Source organism: Syngnathoides biaculeatus, chromosome 9 (genome assembly GCF_019802595.1).
Source record: "Syngnathoides biaculeatus isolate LvHL_M chromosome 9, ASM1980259v1, whole genome shotgun sequence".
NCBI lineage: Eukaryota > Metazoa > Chordata > Actinopteri > Syngnathiformes > Syngnathidae > Syngnathoides > Syngnathoides biaculeatus.
In genome coordinates this window covers 18,379,598-18,400,080 of record NC_084648.1, presented here as the reverse complement: position 1 = coordinate 18,400,080, position 20,483 = coordinate 18,379,598, and the positions used below count along the sequence as shown (strand labels likewise).

Sequence of the window (20,483 nt, the reverse complement as noted above, 5' to 3'; positions counted from 1 at the left end):
TTATGCTTTCTCCTGATGTAAACACTGCACGAGTCTCCTCGTGAATTACGAGGTCAAAGCACAGGCGGGGACCCTCGTGATGACTGCAAGTGTACGTCAGCGTGTTGAGGTCTGATCTGTTTTGTGATTACGGGCACGAGACATTCACCGCAGACAGCCAGATCGACATTTTACGGCGGCTACTTGAAGCAGGGTATCCCAAACCTTTCTTGTACCTCGTCAGGCAGGGTTCCAAAGTGTAGTGACCCAGTATTTCCTCCATGTGGTTTATTTCAGCCGCTGCTGGTTAACACTCACATTTTAACTTGAGCGTACCCTGTTGATTGGTTTTGATTTAAGTGGAATACACACACACCAAAAAATCTCTCATTTGAATTGTTTCCCCCCCATTTCCATCAGCAATTGCCCGATTCTCAGATGTCTCTTAAAGATGATCTTGAAGAATTATTCTCTGCTGTGCTGTGTGTTGACTTCAGTCTGAATCTTGGATCAGCTGTCATGAAGTCTCCGTAGACAACAGGTGAGATCTTAAGAGACGCATCAGTGTACTTGCAGCCTACAGCCGTCCCATTAGTTTATGGGATTTCCATCCATCCATCCATCCATCCATTTTCTACCATTTCTCCGGGTCGGGGCGCAGGGGAAGTAGCTTCAGCAGGGATACCCGGACTTCCCTTTCCCCAGCCACTTCTTCCAGCTCTTCCGGAGGGATCCCGAGGCGTTCGCAGGCCAGCCAAGAGACACAGTCTCTCCAGCACGTCCTGGGTCGTCCCCGTGGTCTCTTTCTGATGGGACATGCCTGGAAAACCTCACCAGGGAGCCGTCCGGAAGGATTCCGGATCAGATGCCCCAGCTACCTCGTCTGGCTCCTCTCAATGGGATTACAGTAACTTGTAATAATGTGTTTGTGTGTATGTGGGCCTCGTTCAATGAGTGTGCAATTTGAGGGGAGGGAATTTAATTGAGCTAAGCAGACGGGACACTGACAATCACCTCAAAGCGAAGCAGATTGCTAGCTAGCAAAACCGCCGCATTTACACAGCTTTGTTCGATTTCTGAAAACATTTGTTGGCTTTTGTGATTGCTTTGTGTTGTGCTCGTCTGCCTATGAGGCTGCCTTCCAGCAGACATCCTCACTGGCACGTCACTACAATTATGTAAGACGTTTGGTTTATAGGTTCATATAATGGGACGCGTTTAATTCCTTTGAATGAGAAGGATATTACCTATGAATGAAATGATCTGCCAACATGGGAACATATTGTGTTTTGGTGATGCTATTCACATGATGGCTGTAAATCTTTTGTGTTTAGGCTTTCTTTCTTGGCGTAACATCCTTCTTGTTGCTTTCGGCGGCCGGGTTTTGGCTCTGTTGTAGAGCCGTGATATCTTGTGTCGACAATTCCTTCGTCATAATCCTCGACGCTCTGAACATTGCTCGGATGGAGCACCCAAGCGGCTTCCGTGCTCACGTGCCACTTTCTCCATCAGACGGTTTATTGGAATTGTGGCCGATCAGAAAACTGGGGAAAAAAAAAAAAAAAAACCCTTAGTGATCGGGGAAAAAGATTGACCTCAGATGTTTCAATTCGTTTTGCATGGCTACAAGCTAAATTATGCCACGTACGGAAATGGTAAACGAGCTTTTTTGGGGTTTTGTCGACACGAGTGGTGGCAATCAAAGGGTAGCATGCGGCATCTAAAAAAAAATAATACCGGATTGATTTTCTGTTTCAAAAAAAGTCAAAATGAAACTCGTATTTTAGAGAGATTCATTAAACAGGAAATGAGTCTTATGAAGGCCAATTCCTAGATATTCCTCGATGGAAAAATAATTCTGATTCATTATGATGTACTAATCTAATTTCTTGAAAATATTGGGTGTTTAATTTTAAACCGTAATGACCAAATTACATATAAAAAATAGTAAAATATTTCACTCTGTGTAGAGAATCTACAGTAGGTTTACTTTTTTTTTTTTTAAACAGAACAACTGAAATACTGTTTTCAAATATTTTTAGATGCCCTTATTTATTGGAAGAAATCCATAACACTTCACAATAAGCTGTATGCATATTCCGCTACCCTGACGATAATCAGATGTAAAAGTGAAAAGATGATTCGATTTTAAGAGACCGATTAGTATAAATCGACAAGTGTAAGCATGTGCACGTTCTCCTCATCCGTTCTTTTGGGGGGGGGGTTGCCAAGTTGGTCTCTCCCGTGCAAAACAATAACAAAAATCCTCCTTTATCTAGAATGCCGACCCGCGGTATCATGGGCGTTATATCGACCATGGAAACAAGTCAACCACAGTAGCCGACTATTTGTTATTACAACCCCATTTGTTTGAGTAACCACGGTGATGTCTTAATGTTTAATGAGAATGACTCCAGGTTCACGCAGGACTTCACCAGCACCGTGTCTGCTTTTCCGAGTTCACCCTTCGGCCCCATTAGATGACACATAAATCACGATAGTTTTTGCCGCGGTAAAGCTTGACGACCGCACGCGGGGCCGGTGCGGCCCGGCGGTCTCAGCCCGCCCGAGGTGAGCGACGGCGCTTAGTCACGGCGACCCGACCTTTTTGTTTTCCGTTCCCGTATCATCTTACAGGACGCGGCTGCCGAAACCTGACAGCGGTGGCAAAGCGCTGAAGTAGCCGACTGTGATACGGAGGCGCCACGGTGTAGTAGATATGCGCTGTCCATTCCTGGATGATTTTGACTTGATATGAACCAGGAATGGCCGTAATAAGTGAGGAATTGTTTCGTTGTTTCGAATTCGTTGTTGATCAGCAACTGGGGCTGGGAAATAGAATGCATTCGGTTTGCCCTCTGAGAAAGTGGAATTTAGGAGATTGAGCGACATCCGCGAAGACTTCCGTTAAAGCAAAGACAAACTGCCGTGCAAAGTTCAGAACCTTTCTTTTCTGTATTCCTCTCCGTGTGCAATCAAAATGTGCATATTAAACAACCGATGAATACGCGTTCGAAAGCGTGTCCCTCCAGTAGTTGCCAAAAGCGTTCACCTCCACGTCCTTCCCACTCCAACAACCGCTAAATTAGCCGTTGCCCCTTGTGATTGTATATTTCAAATGTTGAATATTTGTGTGATGCGACAGTGCTGTCTGTCAAACGATTGACAGAATTCAGTTTTACGCAACATCTGCGAAACCACTCGCGTTATGTTAATTTAATTTGAAATTGCTCAATGGACAAAACACTGTTTCAGAACTTAACTAAGGTTCATGAGAATTCCACCACCGTGAACCGTTTTTTTTTTTTTTTTTTTTTCTGGACGTTCCCTCCATTTTTCCCGCCCAATGTCCTGACCTAATTTGAAAGAACTGCGTTCCAAAGAAAGGACATGTCGTCGCACGAAGGATTATGGGAAGCGGGTTATAAATTCAAAGTGCACCCAAGCGGCGGTTCTCAGGAGGATCAGTGGTGGCCAATCTTAAGATGCATCAGGAAACAACACTGCGAGTGAAAAGTGGCTGGTCGCCCCCACGTCCATTCATCCCCTCCAGGTAGCGGAAGGCTTTTTTTTATTGGGGATCGACAGGCACGTCAACCCTGAAGGCAACCTTGAAAATGTTTCCGACAACGGCGCTTGCTAGCAACCCCCCCCGACCCGACTCCTTCTCCCCGTTTTCTTTTCTCCTCCACGTTCGGAGAAATCAAAGCAGAAGGCGGAGCAGACAGTCTCGGGCCCATTTGCCAGCGCTTCGAGCTCATAAATATACGCTGAATGGAGCCGCTGCCGTCATTGGCGCTGGGTTTTTGAAGGTGCTGTGAAGAAAGGGGGTAGGGGTGGGGGTGTTGACCTCAGGGAAGGCCTGGACGAGAAGAAGCGATTGAATGGGAGAGGATGCCAGCCAGGGAACGGCTCCTGAACCGAATGTTCCTCCCCTCTTTTTGCTCCGCTTGTTGTCGTCGTCTAATGCCAGCTGGAGCGTTTGGAATGTTTGGCTCTCACCTCGGTTGTAAATGAGAGGTTTTGGGCTCGAGGCCGCCGATGTGCGCCTGTCTTGATCCTGACCCGAGCGCGCCCTTTGCCCGAGTGACCTGCTTTGTTTACGCACGTTTGCCTTTTGATGCTGTCAAGAGTGACTTCTTTTGCCGAACTTTGCCGTTGCCCATAGAGGGAGGCGTGTTTACATCTCGTGCGTTTACGAGTGTCAACGCTTTAGCAAGCAGAAGTCGGAGGTTAAGTGTTTATATGAAGACGTGCTGAAGTGCCAGCTGAGAGGGGCCTCTGCTCGCCTGCTGCGACCCCCTTTTCGCAACTCCGGACACCCCGAGGCGCTCCACTCCTTGCTCTCACGCTTCTTTACTGTCCTTCCAAACACAAAGTAGCGTTTTTAACAGCATTCCCTGGGTGTGTTTATTTTTGCAAAAACAAAAAGTCAATTTACACAGGGGTAGCTCGTGAATAAAGACCTTGTTCTTTTTTTCTGGCGCACATGACTTGCTGATGTCATGATGCCATAGTGTAGCACCATCTTCTGGCGAGGAGGACTTTCTCAGTGTCACGGTCATGTCATTATCCAAACCGCTTATCCTCACAAGGGATGCAGGAAAGCTGGAGCCTACCCCGGCTAGCTTCGGGCGAAAGGCGGACTACACCCTGAACTGGTCGCCAGTCAGTTGTAGGGCAAATATCGATCCCACGCTGCCCGCACCAGAGGCAGGCGTGCGTACCCCTTTTCTCAGTGAATTATTATTATTTTTTTGCTTCAAATACTAGTGGCTGCCTGAGGCCGTGCACTTGGAATGCTTTATTCAGCATCGATCGCTCAAGCAAGAGGACAGCGACATTATTCACAGCCAAGTTGTATGGTTGGGGCGCACAAGTCAAGACCGCAACAGCAACACCTTCAGCTCAATACCGTATACAGTGTATGATATGGTTGCCATAACTAAGATCATCTGAATAATTGCGAATGAAGATCTGACCATTGCCATACCTTTCACCAAAGTTAATGTGATGTGCCCCCCAAAAAGTACCATTAACAAGGTAACAACAATAAATCATACTAGCAGTATTAAGTGATTCCTGAATTGGTTAATAACTAGCTGGCAGTGCTATTAAAAGGTCCACTGTCATGAAATGCATGATTTTGGGGAAAAGGCAGCCGGAATGGACCCATCCATTTTTTTTCACCACACATGATTTTGCTGCTTCGGCGGCGCCTCGTCCGCCGCGGAGGAAGGGCACGGCTTCGGCCGGGCTGGCTCATACATACTGTCCAGGAGTCTGTTGTTAGTTAGAAGTGATCCGCATATCATCTAAATATGGCTCGAAACGATATGGTAATTTCGCCCCGGTCACTTCACTCGATTTGTGAGATGTTCTCTTCTTTGAAAAGAGCTTCCGTGTCCCGCAGTAGGCGGCGCAGCGTGTTTTCAATGCCGGATGTCACGGTGTGACGTCACGGACCGAAGATGCAGCCAATACGGCTGCCACTTGGATGTCGGAGGAGACTTCCGCAACTTTGCGCATGGATGACGCGCTCTCCGCTCATATTTATTTTTTTCGGATGGACATTGAAGTGAATAACGTGAGAAGTATTTTTCATGACAATATCTATTTTAGAATGTTTATAGGCATGACACTTGACCTTTAAAGACGTACGAATGGCAATAGCTTGTACAGATGCAGACAAACGGACTACTTTTAAGTTGACAGCTGATTTATGGTCAAACATGAATTAATCTTCATGTCAGTTATGCGTGTAATTGAGAAGAAAATAAGCTATAGAAAGTACAGACTGCTTTTGGAACCAATAGAAATATGTGATTGTGAATATGTTACGATAGCTAACGATGGCAACCAGAGGTACTGAGTGCAAAGTCGCTCGGGTGCGAATGTTTGTTGTGACTGAGCACGTTTTTATCATTTCTGACGTGTTTAACCCAAGAAACGTGGGGATTCGAATTGACTCGTTTGATTTTTGCCACCGTAAATTGGGACTTGTGTGCAACTTGAAGTTAAAAACTTACTTTGGACCATTCCATCCAGAATGTATCCGACTCCCATCTGTGGTGAGCCAGCACCTGTGCTGAAAATTGCTGTCTGTTTATTTAAGAGTTACAAATAGTGTTTATGTATGTGAGGTTTTTTTTTTTTTTTTTTTTTAATAACGTCACAGAAATCCACCGACGTAAGCCTTCTGCGCATCACGTGGCTGTTGCTATTGCAGAGGATTACTGTGGCTACTTCTCCAAAAAGCATTTTAATGAGCACTTTCTCATTCAGTCACAAGAGCGTGAAGCGCTATTAGCGCGGGGAAAATGGAGACAGACGCCACTCTGGTGTGAATGACATTAGCCACGAGCCGGGATTTTTTTCAGACACTTGTAAAAACTCGCTTGGTTCTTAACGCCAGCGTGCTCTCGTGCATGAGAGAGCGGGGATTTTAATATCATAACTCGGTGGCTGACATCCAACCACACATCTTCCAGTCGCACGTGCGACAGTGTACGTGTGCACATACGCCCGCTTCGGGCACGGCGGTTGCTTGGTTACAGACCGTTCGGCGAGGAAATGATGCATGTTTGTGATGCCCTGCGTGGGTGTGTGTGTGTGTGTGTGTACTTTATTTATGTGCGTGCGTGTTACCTCTAATCTGTTAAAGGAGACGGGTGACTCTGATTGGCTGATTTAAATCCTGAGAGAGACGCCGTCAAACATCTACAGTCACATGAAATACTTCTCTCATGTCAAAAAGACATACTGTCTGTCTGAGAGAATGGACCTTTCCGACTCGTGATCTTAAGCTCCGCCCCCTTAGCGACAGATGCCACGTCCCACAAGCTTCCAAAATGGCGACTGAACAGAACAGGTTTGAAGTCGATTCTCCATCGCGTATTCCAGATAATATTGCGGTATGTTTTTGTTGCCAAATGCGCTGGACTTGTCCAAGAGAGTTCTACAGAGAGGTCTCAACTATTTCACGCGAGGATATGTACACGGAATTAAGATTTTGGACGGAGCGGGACGCAATGTCAGAGTTACAGCCAAATGTTGGCAATCGATGCAAAAAAAAAAAAAAGTTTGACGCGGCACAAAGTTCATGTTGACTGGATAAAATAGAGGAATTGTACTGCGCATGTAAAGCAGGGTGAGTTCTTTTTGCTTGGAAAGATCACGAGTAATATCATTGTAGGCTTTAGAAGTGAGTGGGTGTATTCATTTGATTTGGCTCGTAATGGAACCCAGTGCCGGTCTTAAAAGTCCGATGTGATGCAAATAGGCAAGTAGACATTTCTCTTACATGACGTCGCACATTTATGTATCACTAACCTGACTCTTTGCCATAAAACATGACAATCAAACCCAGATAAGATAATCACTTACCTTCGAACATACAGCCTTATTTTTGTTAATATTATCCACATTTAGTTGTACGTGCCCTCTTCCGCAAGGCTTAATCCATCGTAGACTCTTCGTCAACTGTGTTTTAGGCTTTGGAAAATGTATCGTCCTAGCAGGATAGCTTTCATCAGAAATGCACATTTCCCAAACGCATCTGAGGACCATTTTCTTGCTAACATTACCTTTTCCAAGCGCACGCTACTGACAATTAGCATTGCTTGTGTGACAACATGGCGGCACAGGGGCGTGTTCAGACAATGCGGCTATTTGATTGACTATTATTGACAGGTCGGAAAGGTCCAGTCTCATTACTATTTAAGTATTCGTATGTATTTGCTCGGTCCTAATAGCAGTGCTGTTTAATTGAGAGGAGCTAACAAATCAGAGGAGATCCTGTCATTCGGTCTCCTGTATAAAATTTGTGTGCGAGTAATGTAGTAAGCGCAGATCTCGTCAGGCCGTCATTAGCTTTAGCAGGGACGCCCAGACTTCCCTTTCCCCCGGCCACCTCATCCAGCTCTTCCGTGGAGATCCCAAGGCCTGAGACCTTACCGGGTGTGATCCCCTTGTAGTTCTCAAAGAAGTATGACCACCAACCCAGTCTGCCAATTCACGAGGCACTGTCCTCGGTTTCCGCGGGATGTGTCAGAGGCGTGTCAACAAAGACAGCCCCACAACGTCCAGAGCCTTTAGGAACTGCCTTGGGTGAGCCGACCAGGGGCGTGAAGACCCTGACAACTTAACTCCCAGGATCATTGGGACACACAAACCCCTCCACCACGAAAAGGTGACTGCTCAAGGAGGGGCACTTGAATTCAATCAGACTTCATTTTCTTCTGCGTCCATGCAGACAGAATGAGTCCAATTTCAGCAGATACAATAAGACAACCCCGGAGTGATTTTACAACTCTGGTGCTTCACTGATGCCAATGAATACAGAAACGAGGTTATTACACACAAGTCCTTGGGTTACGACTGTACCGACATGGACATTTTGGGGTTATGATATCCTCTAATTAATGAATATGTCATCACGTGGCACAATAAATCATTCTTAGCTACGACTGCTCCTTTGTCCATTGGACTGTTTTGTATTTCTGGCCTAGAAGAGTTTTCTTGCAAGTATTTACTGTGATTATGACTTCAATAATGTTAAGGTCATGAGGACTTGTGTACAAATTCAGGTTAAATTGGCACTCCGGGCAAGGAACTCACTTTGCCCTTATGCGGCACCTTCGAGAGTACATCAAATGGTGAAAATGGGGCACAGCTCACGTTTTGTTAAAATCAAGTAGTAACATACGCGGGGATCTGTTCTAATCCTTGATTGAGTCGTAAATTAACGAAAAGGTGCTTCTCAATCCTTGCAACAATTATGCAGCACGTCTTCAACAGCTTGACAGTCTTGTTTTGTTTTTTCCAAAATTAAGGCGGTTAATATGCGTAATATCTAGTCAAGAAGAGATCTTACAGCTGATTGAAATGGTTTGAGCAAAGGTTTTTTAAAAAAAAAAAAAATGCTTGGATTTGCTTCCTAAAACCTGTGGATACCCTGTAAAAAGTAAATAACACCTTGTGTGGATGCGGATGTCCCACCCAGACCACAACTGTAAAATAGAACTTGTTACAAAATCATGTAAAAACCCAAACAATATGTTGGATTGTACTGCATTATGCTCCGAACAATTTCTTACATATTATTGTGAGCGGGAATTTGCTTTTTAAGACATCAACAGGAATATTAATGGAATTTACCGATAGCGGCACAGGAAGCTGCGGAATTTCTTGGCATGGGATTCGTGTCCCGACCATGACTAATAAACTGACATTTGACTAATATATAAAACTGATGTAACCATATCTGCCTCGCATTTCCCGTGCGCTTGTTTTACTGCACCTCGACCGAACGTACGCGTCTGAGGACCTCGCCTTCACCTTCCGGATTCTCTCGGTGTTTCAATGGCGCCTGTGACATTTTGGGAGCTATTACAAGTCTCGCAGAGGCATTAGTCATGTGACGTGTGGGTGTTCAGAGCACTGGCCGGGCCGGGCCGGCCTGAAGGGGATTGACTGTGACGCGAACGGCGGACTGCTCTTTGTGCCCGTCCAAAGGCTTGACCTTTCCATGAGGGCTTCGCGATGCAATCGGAGAGGTGATGTGCGGGTAATTAACGATGCTAAGTCATGGCCGCTCGTCACTTCCCTCCCGTCGTGCGTTTCCATCTTTCAAAGGCCCCGAACAGAATAGCAATTTCTCTCCGTGCGGCATTCCTGCATCTTGACCTTCTCGGCTGAACAATACTTAGTTTGTCGGGATTGCTCTGAATCCTCTCTTTGTTGGAGAACAATGAAACGGCGCCCCCACTGGCTCGCAAAGTCGGCAACGGTGCTGCCTGGCTCGAGCTAGGAGGTGTCAGGTCAGAGCTGCGCCGCGCACACGGTAGGCGAAGTAACGGGCGCGCTTCAATTGTCAACTCGAGTCTCAGAACTAGAGCACCTAAATCTACTCGTGTTTTGCAAAAAACAGACCACTGTGACATTGTATACGCCATTTAAGGTCATTTGAATGGAGGAAACCACGAGTTGAACTTTTGCAATCATGTACTTGCATAACAAGTTTAACACTGCACCAACTTGGGAATCTTCCAAGTTCCAGGGAGTCCTTGGTCTACGACTGAGATCCGGTTCCTTCATTAGCGACCTAACTCGAATTTCGACTTAAGTCGGATTCCAGCATTAAAGTTCAGAATTTACATGAAAATACTTTGAAATAAACAAGATGGTGTACTGAGCATTCCTGCGGAGAGGTGGATGGAGAAGAAGAAGGGGAGGCTGTGCTGAGCTATCGCAAAGGAACCTGGTCCTCAATCTTCTCCATCTCGACAAGTACCAAGGAAACCTCGTTTTGTGATCATTGTATCCAACGTAGCAACAGAACCCTTCACATGCGCTAAAATACGGCCGTTGTCTTTCTTTAATAACTATCACTACGGTCGAACGACTGAAGCCTTGGTGGTGTTGGCGTTTCTCCTTTCTCCAATCTTTTTATGATCTTGAGCTTTGTTTCCATGGTGATGGATTTTCTTTTGGCTGCAGAAGCATTGCTAATAGACACAGCTTTGTTCTTTGGGGTGACAATGTCGAAAAAGGAGGGCGAAAAATGTGAAGATATTCCCGACGGACGAGCATTAGCCAGACAAAATGGCGGACGGGCGTCGTAAAGTCGAAACGTCTGAGGTCCAGACGGTCTTAACCCGGGGACTCCCCGTATAGCAGTCAGTCAGTTATTTTTAGTTTTTTTATGAGCCAAAATTAGAGTTACAAACTAGTTAGCGCCCCCGGCCCGAATAACGCAAACACCTGCCATACACGCATGTTAATGTTTGTCTCGAGAGGAAAGAAACGAGGGAATTTCAGATGGATTTGGCCACGTCGGCGGAGATAAACGACTCCCATCCATCCATGACATCAGGTGGCCTCACACACTTGCCTACGTTCATTTTAGCCAACGTCAGCCGCCCTTCAGAAAAACCGACAAACCCCCCCAGCCCCCGTCCCTCCCTCACAGACCCCCGCCCGCTGACAAGCTGTCGGCTCCATTCAACTTGAACTAGTCTAGCTAAATGAGGCCAAGTCTGCTCGCCGGCCCGACAATAAGCCCCCCCCCCCCCCCCCCGACCAGACCAGACCCGCACGTCGTCCCTGGGCTTACGACAGCCAACGGCGCTGATAATGTACTCTCTCGCCTGTGACAGATAAGGTGACAAAAGGGGTGTGAGAGAGAGAGAGAGACAGAAATAGTCGGGCCAGTGTTAAGGTTGAAGGGGCTGATAAACACGAGAAGGCCAATGTGGGTCTGTTGGACCTGCTAGCGACGCCCCCTTTGGTGAAATTAAGAAGGGAAACGAGCCTGCGTCTCGTGCTTTCGTCCTTCCTGACCTCTTTCCATCCTTCTATACTGGTTTCCTTCCTTCCTTGTGTGTATTTTTGCCCCTCTCCTTTTTTTTTGTTAAACACTCACTTTTCGCCTTGATTTCTCTGTTCGTCCATTCCCTCCCTCCCTCCCTCCCTCCCTTCCTTTCCTTCACACCCAAGCATCTTTTCCTACGTTTGTTCTTTTCTTCCTTCCCTCCTGCCTTCCTCGCTGCCCTAAATCCATTCCTCATTTCTCCCACATCAGGCCTGCATTTTTTCTACCTTCCTTCCTGATCTCCATTTGCCTCGTTTCTGCTTTCCTTTTTTCATTCCCCCTCCTTCCATTTTGCCTGCTTTTTTCATCTTTCCTTCCCTCCCGCCCCAGACATGCTTATCTCCCTTCTTCACCTCCTTCCTTCTCTTCTACCTTCCTTTGTCTTCTTCCACACACATCATTCCTCTCAAATTTTTTGACATGATTCCTTCCTTTGTTCCCCCCCCTTCCGCTTCGCCTGCTCGTTTCATCTTTCCTTCCATTCCTTCTACCTTCCACCCCAGATGTGCTGATCTCCTTCTTCACCTCCTTCCTTCTCCCGTTTTCTGCCTTCTTCCTCACACTTCATTCCTTCCTCACTTACTTTTTGACGTGCTTCCTTCCTTCGTACCCTCTTGCATCCTCCCGCTTTTAATTTCACATTCATCCATTTTCTTTGCCGCTTATCCTCACGAGGGTCGCGGGGAGTGCTGGAGCCTATCCCAGCTGTCAACGGGCTGGAGGCGGGGTTACACCCTGAAATGGTTGACAGCCAATCGCAGGGCACATGGAGACAGACAACAGTCGCACTCACAATCACACCAATTTCGAGACTCCAATGAATTTTTGGGATGTGGGAGGAAACCGGAGTGCCCACCCGGAGAAAACCCACGCAGGCACGGGGAGAACATGCAAACTCCACGCAGGCGGGGCCGGGATTGAACCCGGGTCCTCAGAACAGTGAGGCCAACGCTTTGCCAGCTGAGCCACCGTGCTGCCTCAATTTCACATCTTGTCTTCAAACTGCTTTTCTGCCTTCCTTCCTTTTGCCTCCATCCAGTATTGCTTTATAATCCGCTTTTTCTTTCTTCTCTACTTGACATTTGTGTACTTTTGGCCCACCCTGTATATTGTCAGTCCACCCACGCTCCGTGCATCTTGTCACGCCAGTTGCCGCGGCGATTAGCCACGGCGACGCCCGCCATCCCGCATCTCCCTGCGGGGCGACGTTACTATCGGAACACGTGACATTTCCGATCGTCAGCAACGCCGCGGGCCGCTGTTTTTATTTTTACGCTTAACCCGTCACACAAGCAAAATGGAAATCATTCATTGGAGGTAGCGAGCATGTAGAATGAGACGGGAAATGCAAGGCGACAGTAAGTCATGCCCATCGCTGCCGTGCGCGGCGTGAAGTGGGTCCTGCGATGGTCCCAGCATGCATCCTGTCTGATAGGGTCAAAGGCTTCAGGGATTCCATTTTGGGGCTTTTTCTCTGTGTGCTGTCGGCAAATCAGCAACTGCTCTAGCACCAATCCAAAAGTGTGTAGCGCAAGGGAGAATAAAATAATTCATTGCTGTGAACGTTTATAGTAGACAACTGAAATACATTTGTCAAGCAGTTGCGTGCGAATTTAGACTAATGTCCCCTTCGTTGAAACGGGCAAAATGCGACAAGGCAGTAGTATTCCGTTTCTGACAATTGAATCTCGCACACCAACACAACACAAACACGATAAAATAGCTAACACAAAATAGGCGTTCAAGAGCAGAGTGGTTGAGCCACAACGGCGAATAGTCGCCAGTGTTGAACGAGTGTTCCCAAAAAAGCGAATGTTCGTCCTAGCGGGTATTCCAAGTTAGCGAGAGTTCCAGCCGGTCCAAAAACGAAAGGCGGCAGACGTCCGTGCAGTTCGTAGTTTCCCAGAGCAGCGGTGAGGTCGGAAGAAGAAGCCTCGTTCTCGGTCTTTCTCTTCCTTATTTAGGTAATTCTTGAAACATTTCAGAATTGCGCGTCACAAAGGACACAAAGAGTTCGCATCACACGGACCAAAGAGCATTAGAGAAAACCGCGTCACATGATAAGGACTTAAAAAGTATGAAAGGAAACAGTTTCACAAAGAACTGCATTATAACAACTTAAAAGCATGATGGGAAAATAAAGAGAACAGAGAATAAAAATACACACACACATTACAAAGCATATTTTATCATCGAGGAGGCGCGTGTCTCGTGCCCAGCTTGTCTATGTAGTTCATCCTTGGACGTAGCTGTAATGACAAACGTGTGTCAGTAGATGTCAGTGTTGCATCACTTTCAATTAGCGCTCGCCACAGATTTTGAGTCGAAGATAAAAAGTAGGTGGTGAATCTGGGCGTGTCACGTCGAGTATGACGGAGAGAAATGCCAACGTAAGTCGAACAAAACTTGACACTCCGACAGTAGTTAGTAAAATTTCGTGTTCATGAAAAAAAAAAAGACAGTTCACAGTGGGCGCCCATCAGTATGTTAAAAAAAAAATCATAAAAAAAAAATCACACTTGAGCGGAAAGTCATTTTCATTTATAGTTTGCTTTGTCACAAAAGCAAATAAACATTAGTTTCAGCCATTTTTCTACCATGTTTTTTTTTTGTATTACAAAAACAAATTTTTTTCTGCTTTGTTGGTCAGAAAACAGTATTTTTGGTGAAACCATTCCATGTTCTACTGCTGATTACTTTTCATTTGGGTGCAATTTTTTTTTTTTTTTTTTAAATAACTGGCAGTGATTGAACTAATTTCAATCAATAGCCTTTTTAAAAAATAAAAAAAAAGATATTGAAACAAAGGAACTTCATTCTGTATTATTCACACGCAGACTAACCTTAATTAGTTTAGTGCTGGGCTTATTTGAACTCCATTGCAGCTGGCAAGTCGCTAACCAAAACAGCAGCACCAAAACTCTTCTGATGTCTTTTGTATACTAGTACAGAATAATTTTTTTTTTTTTTCACTTCAGTGGCACTTAACTCAGCACTCAATGTTGTTATTACAAATAAGAATCCTTTAGCGTAGTCAAATATAAGAGTAGAGAATAGAAAACTTTGTGTTAGAGATTTTGTTTCACTTCCAATTTATTATTCAAGAATAAGTTTTCAATTAATTGGAATTATTCAACATGCTGTCTTTTTTTTTCTTTTTTTTTTTTTTAAACAGTTTCACAAGCTGCTTTGCTTTGATGGCTCTTTGTATGGACTCATTCAATCACCCGTAGGCGACGACATTATTAACGTTCCTAGTTTTGGTTTTGTTGCCTTTGTGTGCGTTTCGTTGAAGGCGGCGCAATTCTTCAGCCTTTAGGCGAATCCTCAATATTTATGTTTCTTGACAATGAAAATGTAAAGCGCGCGGGCGTCATTGTCGTCAGTACGCGATCCCTCATTGCGACCTCCGCCCGACTGAAAGACCCCCGGTGACCTCTGCGGATTCATTTCCCAGGCTACAAAGATGCTCTCATTATGAATGCTTATTGAATGTGTTGCATATTTAATTTGTCCGTCTTGCGTGTGGATTTGTTTCAATCTGCGGCATTGAACTCTCAATGTTTGTTAAGCTCCTTTGGTGAGGTCACAGACCGCAACTTCGTTTCGAATAACATCCATCCATCCATCCATCCATTTTCTTAGCCGCCTATCCTCACGAGGGTCGCGGGGAGTGCTGGAGCCTATCCCGGCTGTCAACGGCCAGGAGGCGGGGTACACCCTGAATTGGTCGCCAGCCAATCGCAGGGCACGTATCGTCCAGCGACACAACCTGGCGAACCTCGCGGCAAATTGCCGTCATTGCGGCCTGTTGACGCTGATACGCGTGTCGCAAACTGCAAAGGATGTGCGTGTGTGTGTGTCTTGTAAATAATGTATGTATGCTGTTTACGCCCGGCGGGACGCTACTAGTGCAGATAACGGCCGAATGTAATCTACTCTTTAATTGTTTTGCTGTCCGTTGTTTGGCTGTCTGGGAAAGATAGTGACTTGGACTGTCAGGCAAGGAAGAGGAAGAGTAATTGTCTTTCACACACAGGACTTGCTAAATTGCAGTTTTTGTGTGTGTCGGGGAAGGGGGCGGGGCAAATGTAAACTATTTATACACGGCGGAACGGTGCTTCAGCTGGTAAAGCGTTGGCCTCATAGTTTCTGAGGACCCAGGTTCGATCCCGGCCCCAGCTGTGTGGAGTTTACATGTTCTCCCCGTGCCTGCGTCCCATCCCAAAAACTTGCATTCATTGAACACTCTAAATTGCCCCTAGGTGTGATTGTGAGTGCGGCTGTTTGTCTCGATGTGCCCTGCGATTGTCTGGCGACCAGTCCAGGGTGTATCCCGCCTCCTGCCCGTTGACAGCTGGGATAGGCTCCAGCACTCCCCGCGACCCTTGTGAGGATAAGCGGCAAAGAAAACAGATGGATGTATTTAGACATATTCTAAAGCTGTGTGAAATTTATTATTCTTCCTCACGTGCTACCATTCTCCAATACAATCTGTACTCTTAAAGACTCTTTAAACTATTCAACAAACAGTAGTACTGTAATGTACACTATCCATTTTCTTTGCCGCTTATCCTCACGAAGGTCACGGGGAGTGCTGGAGCCTATCCCAGCTGTCAACGGGCAGGAGGCGGGGTACACCCTGAACTGGTTGCCAGCCGATCGCAGGGCACATAGAGAACATCACACTCACAATCACACCTAGGGGCAATTTCCATCCATCCATTTTTTTCGCCGTTTATCCTCACAAGGGTCGCGGGGAGTGCTGCAGCCTATCCCAGCTGTCAACGGGCAGGAGGCGGGATACACCCTTAACTGGTTGCCAGTCAATCGCAGGGCACACAAAGACGAACATCGGCACTCACAATCACACCTAGGGGCAATTTAGATTGTCCAATTAATGTTGCATATTTTTGGGATGTGTGAGGAAACCAGAGTGCCCGGAAGAAACCCACGCAGGCACGGAGAGAACATGCAAACTCCACACAGGCGGGGCTGGGATTGAACCCGGGTTCTCAGAACTGTGAGGCCAACGCTTTTACCAACTGACCCACCGGGCCGCACAAATCTACATTTTATTCATAACTTTCTCCCATTTTTTTTTTCATGGTTTACCATGTACCCTGCCTCCTGCCCGTTGATAGCTGGGATAGGCAGCGGCACTCCCGTGACCCTTGTGAGGATAAGCGGCTAGGAAAGTGGATGGATGGATGGATGAAAAAATTCAAAAATGTGCTCAAAATCCTCCGACAGGGCGTTACGCGTGATGCGAATATGAAAACAATCTGCAATAAGTGAACCGTGAAATGGCGAGCAAAACAGTGTATTGTGGCCGTGTATAAAATGCGCAAACACACACACGGAAATCCCCAACTTAGCAGGGTTGTGTGTGAAAGAAATGGGCAAAAAAAAAAAATGGCAGCTGCAGGTGGGGAGCGCTCTGATGAGGCCTTGAAGGATTATGAGTGGTAAATGTCTATAAATTGGGGGAGGGACGTGGGGGACCGCGGATTGGACTGTAATCCTTTCGCCCTGGTTGGAAACGACCCCGTGCCGTCTCGGGTAAACAATATGATAATGAGGACACGCACACACGCACGGATTGTGATGGCGTGACGCGGCTTTACGGCCGCAGAAGGTTTTTACTCGTCTCGGGAAAAGGCCTGCGGCGGAAACCGGCTGATTTCCTGCAACAGAAGGTTGCGTCTCAAACTTCAATTTCACTTGCGTGGAAGGGATCGACGGCGCCGTGTGTCCGGGGTACTTTCCCGGGGACAATATTGTGCAAGCGTTAAGAGATGCGCTGCAAGTTTAACCATCGTCGGCCTGCTTTTTTTCCCTCATCGGGGAGCCGATACGTACGTTCCACCTCCTCTGCAGCAGATGCTAAATGTTTTGACTGCTGTCCTCGAGTACGGTACAAGTGCACTTGCTAAGCGTGATTTTTTTTTTTTTTTTTCTCAATACATTCAGCAAGGGCAGTACAGTATGTAATGTACATCTCCCACGCGGGATCAACACATTCTGTTTACTGCCTGGTGTCAAATAACAAACTGTCAATGATTTTTCTGGTGCAAATTTCAGTGTGGGTGCGGAAGTTATTAATATCTGACATATCAGGGTGGGATATTGGTATAGCGGCGGCACGGTGCTTCAGCTGGTAAAGCGTTGGCCTCACAGTTCTGAGGACCCGGGTTTGATCCTGGCCCTGCAAGTGTGGAGTTTGCATGTTCTCTCCCAAAAACGTGCAACATTAATTGGACACTCTAAATTGCCCGTAGGTGTGATTGTAAGTGCGGCTATTTGTCTCCATATGGCCTGCGATTGGCTGGCAACTAGTTCAGGGTGTACCCCGCCTCCTGCCCGTTAACAGCTGGGATAGGCTCCGGCACTCCCCACGACCCTTGTGAGGATAAACGGTGAAAAAAATGGATGGATGGAAATTGCCCCTAGGTGTGATTGTGAGTGCGATGTTCTCTATGTGCCCTGCGATTGGCTGGCATCTGGTTGAGTGTGTACCCCGCCTCCTGCCTGTTGACAGCTGAAATAGGCTCGGGCACTCCCTGCGAACTTCGTGAGGATAAGCGGTGAAGAAAATGGATGGATGGATGGATTTTGGTACAGCTGAGTTGAATTCTGTCCTTGATCACGCTTGTAAGGTCCTTCAAATCCTATTTCTCAATTGAAATGAATGGAAATGTGATTAATCCATGACAGCGTCCCACCCAAAACAATTTAAAAGTTTAGTTTTTTTTTCTTAACCAGAAAAATACCACAATAATAATGTAGTTTATAAAGACTACAACTTATTGAAGCTACTACACTACTAATTTTATGATCACAACGTTGTAAGTAAATAATTTTAAGAGTTTTGTGCTCCACTCATATCGCGTCGTATCGCAGGACTGGGGGGGGGGGGGGGAAATCCCTCTGTTGCATTTCACAATTCTGCTCTTTATTTTTCTCAAGCTGCCGCAAGTCCCCTTCGAAAACATCTGTTCCGGCATCTGGAACGCTTCCCCTTCATTTCCAATCGCATTCATTTATTACCACATTCGCGCGATGAAAGCAATCAACCGAAGAGGACGCATTTGAAAGCGGAGTAGCCCCGGCAAAGCCGTGGACCTCCCCCGAGGCGTGAACGGTTGTCGGGTCCAAAATCAAAGAGCATTTTTGTGTACGTGTGTGTGTACACCACTCCCAAAGCAATATTGGCAACGTGTCAGCAGTTGCGATGAAGTTCATTTTTTCAGTTGGCCTTCAGGGAGCCGAAGGTGGCCGCTTGCCAAGCTCGGTGTTGTCCCGCTGATTGTTTCTCGCTTTGCTTTATTTGTTGCATTTGAATGAAAGAAAAACTGATTGTGGGTCACCGCGTCGCGACGGTACCGTAATTGCTGACAGTCGTACTTTCTCCATGGAAGCTATCGCTTCTGGAGCAAGTGCTTTTCGGGTTTTTTCTTCCCATCTGGAAAGAACTCATTCGTTATTGTCCGTGTGTTAATGATATTTCATTTTCATGTAGAAATGTGCCCCGTTCATATCGTTCGTGAAATCGGATTGTACGTCAGCTCCTGTATCTCAAACTCCCTCGTCTTCGTCTACAGTACGACCCGGACAGTTCGGGCTTCATCAGCACCGAGCGCTTCAGGGACCTGTTGGCGGCGCACGGCTCCGAGCTGGACCCCCACAAGCTCGAAGTCCTGTTGGCCCTCGCTGACGGGAACTCTGACGGAAAGATCTGCTACCAGGACTTCGTCAACCTGGTAAGACTCTGTTTCCTAATTCGATGTCTTTGGTGGTCCATCGGTTATTTAGTCGTGGAGGATGAAATTTCTAAACTAAGCGACAAAAGAATCCATTGCAGTCGTAGCTCAATCAATGGGGGGGGGGGCAGCCGGCTGGTTTAGCATTTTTGGATTCAGCCTTTTGTGTTCCAAGATGAGCTTCAGGGTCCAAAGACGTCAGAAGAGGAAATGAGTTTCAGACAGATGATACATTTTCGGTCTTGCCTCACAGCTTGCCCTACTTCCACTGACCTTGGCTCGTCCAAAGTCCACTTCGAGTCCCCCCCCCCCCCCGTGTACCCAGCGGCAGTACTTTGGTCAAACGTGATTCCTTCCAGACTTTCGCCATAGGAACCGGAGGTCCGATTACGCCATCGTGAAGCGTTTGAATTATTTTAGCGTGGTTAATTGTTGCAAAAGGGCCGAAGGGAAGTCGTCTCCATCCGTTTTCTGTAGCGCTCTTCAGTTGACTTTCCGGGAAAGTCAGGCAACCCGTCGCTGGGCACGGAGCGGGAATTGAACCCCTTCCAGTAAAGTCCGCTATATGAAAACCTCGAGAGAAGAAAATGCACAACTGAAGTCGTTTTGTTTCATCTCCCCTCAAGGTTTGTGTTCATCATTTGGACCAGATTTTCTTTGGAATTTTTGACCTGTACCATTTTGTTTTATTAGCTGAAACATTTGCAATTTATGATTGTTATATCACGTACGATGTGGGCAGAGGAGGAAGGTCAGACTGCAAATTCTCTAATTTGGTAAGATACTTTTAAAAACATATGCGGTACCGGTCTACGGGTCTGTGGTTGAGGACCACTGGTCTATAGCTTTAAAACAGCCGTTACATGGAACTACATCCAAACCCCAAAGTATTCCACACAAATGTGAATTTTTAATAGGACTACACGCTGATGTTAAAAGCTATAAAATTTAATACGGCCATAAAAAGAGATCAAAGACTGATGGACTGTACAATAAGCACCCGCCGTAAGACAGAACTAATCAGTCAAAATCATTCATGAAATGCTGATCAATTAAAATCCCAAAGTCCTCTGGCCCAAGAGTCGAATCTGACGCCTCGCAAAAGTATTGAAGCGGATTATAAAGCACCCCCCCCCCCCCCCCCTCCGACATTTTGGACAATTCAAGGCCTCCAGCATTGTGGGAACAGTTTGGAAAAGGCTCCTTTGTGTTCTCCGTGGACAAAGCCATGGCTGGATGACCTCGGGGAAACTTTTTACGCCAAGTACCACCTTAAAGTATACTCAACTTTCCAAGTACCCCCCATCATGACCAATATATGTAGTAGGACTATGAGACATACAGATTTTATCCTGAAAAATGTACTA

The 20,483-nt window shown here is 46.4% G+C and overlaps 1 protein-coding gene across 3 annotated transcripts in view; it reads left to right on the top strand.

Annotated features, from left to right (window-relative positions):
- Positions 1-20,483, top strand: part of rhbdl3 (rhomboid, veinlet-like 3 (Drosophila)) — a 43,601-nt gene that overhangs the window by 8,867 nt on the left and 14,251 nt on the right. The window contains exons 1-2 of one of the 3 annotated variants that reach the window (XM_061830589.1): positions 12,933-13,743; positions 18,958-19,116. In XM_061830589.1, the coding sequence (XP_061686573.1) occupies positions 13,723-13,743; positions 18,958-19,116 (180 nt within the window). In that variant the 5' untranslated portion in view covers positions 12,933-13,722. Of the gene's footprint in view, positions 1-12,932; positions 13,744-18,510; positions 18,531-18,957; positions 19,117-20,483 lie in introns of those variants that run through there. The other 2 variants (XM_061830590.1, XM_061830588.1) reach the window with 2 other exon arrangements.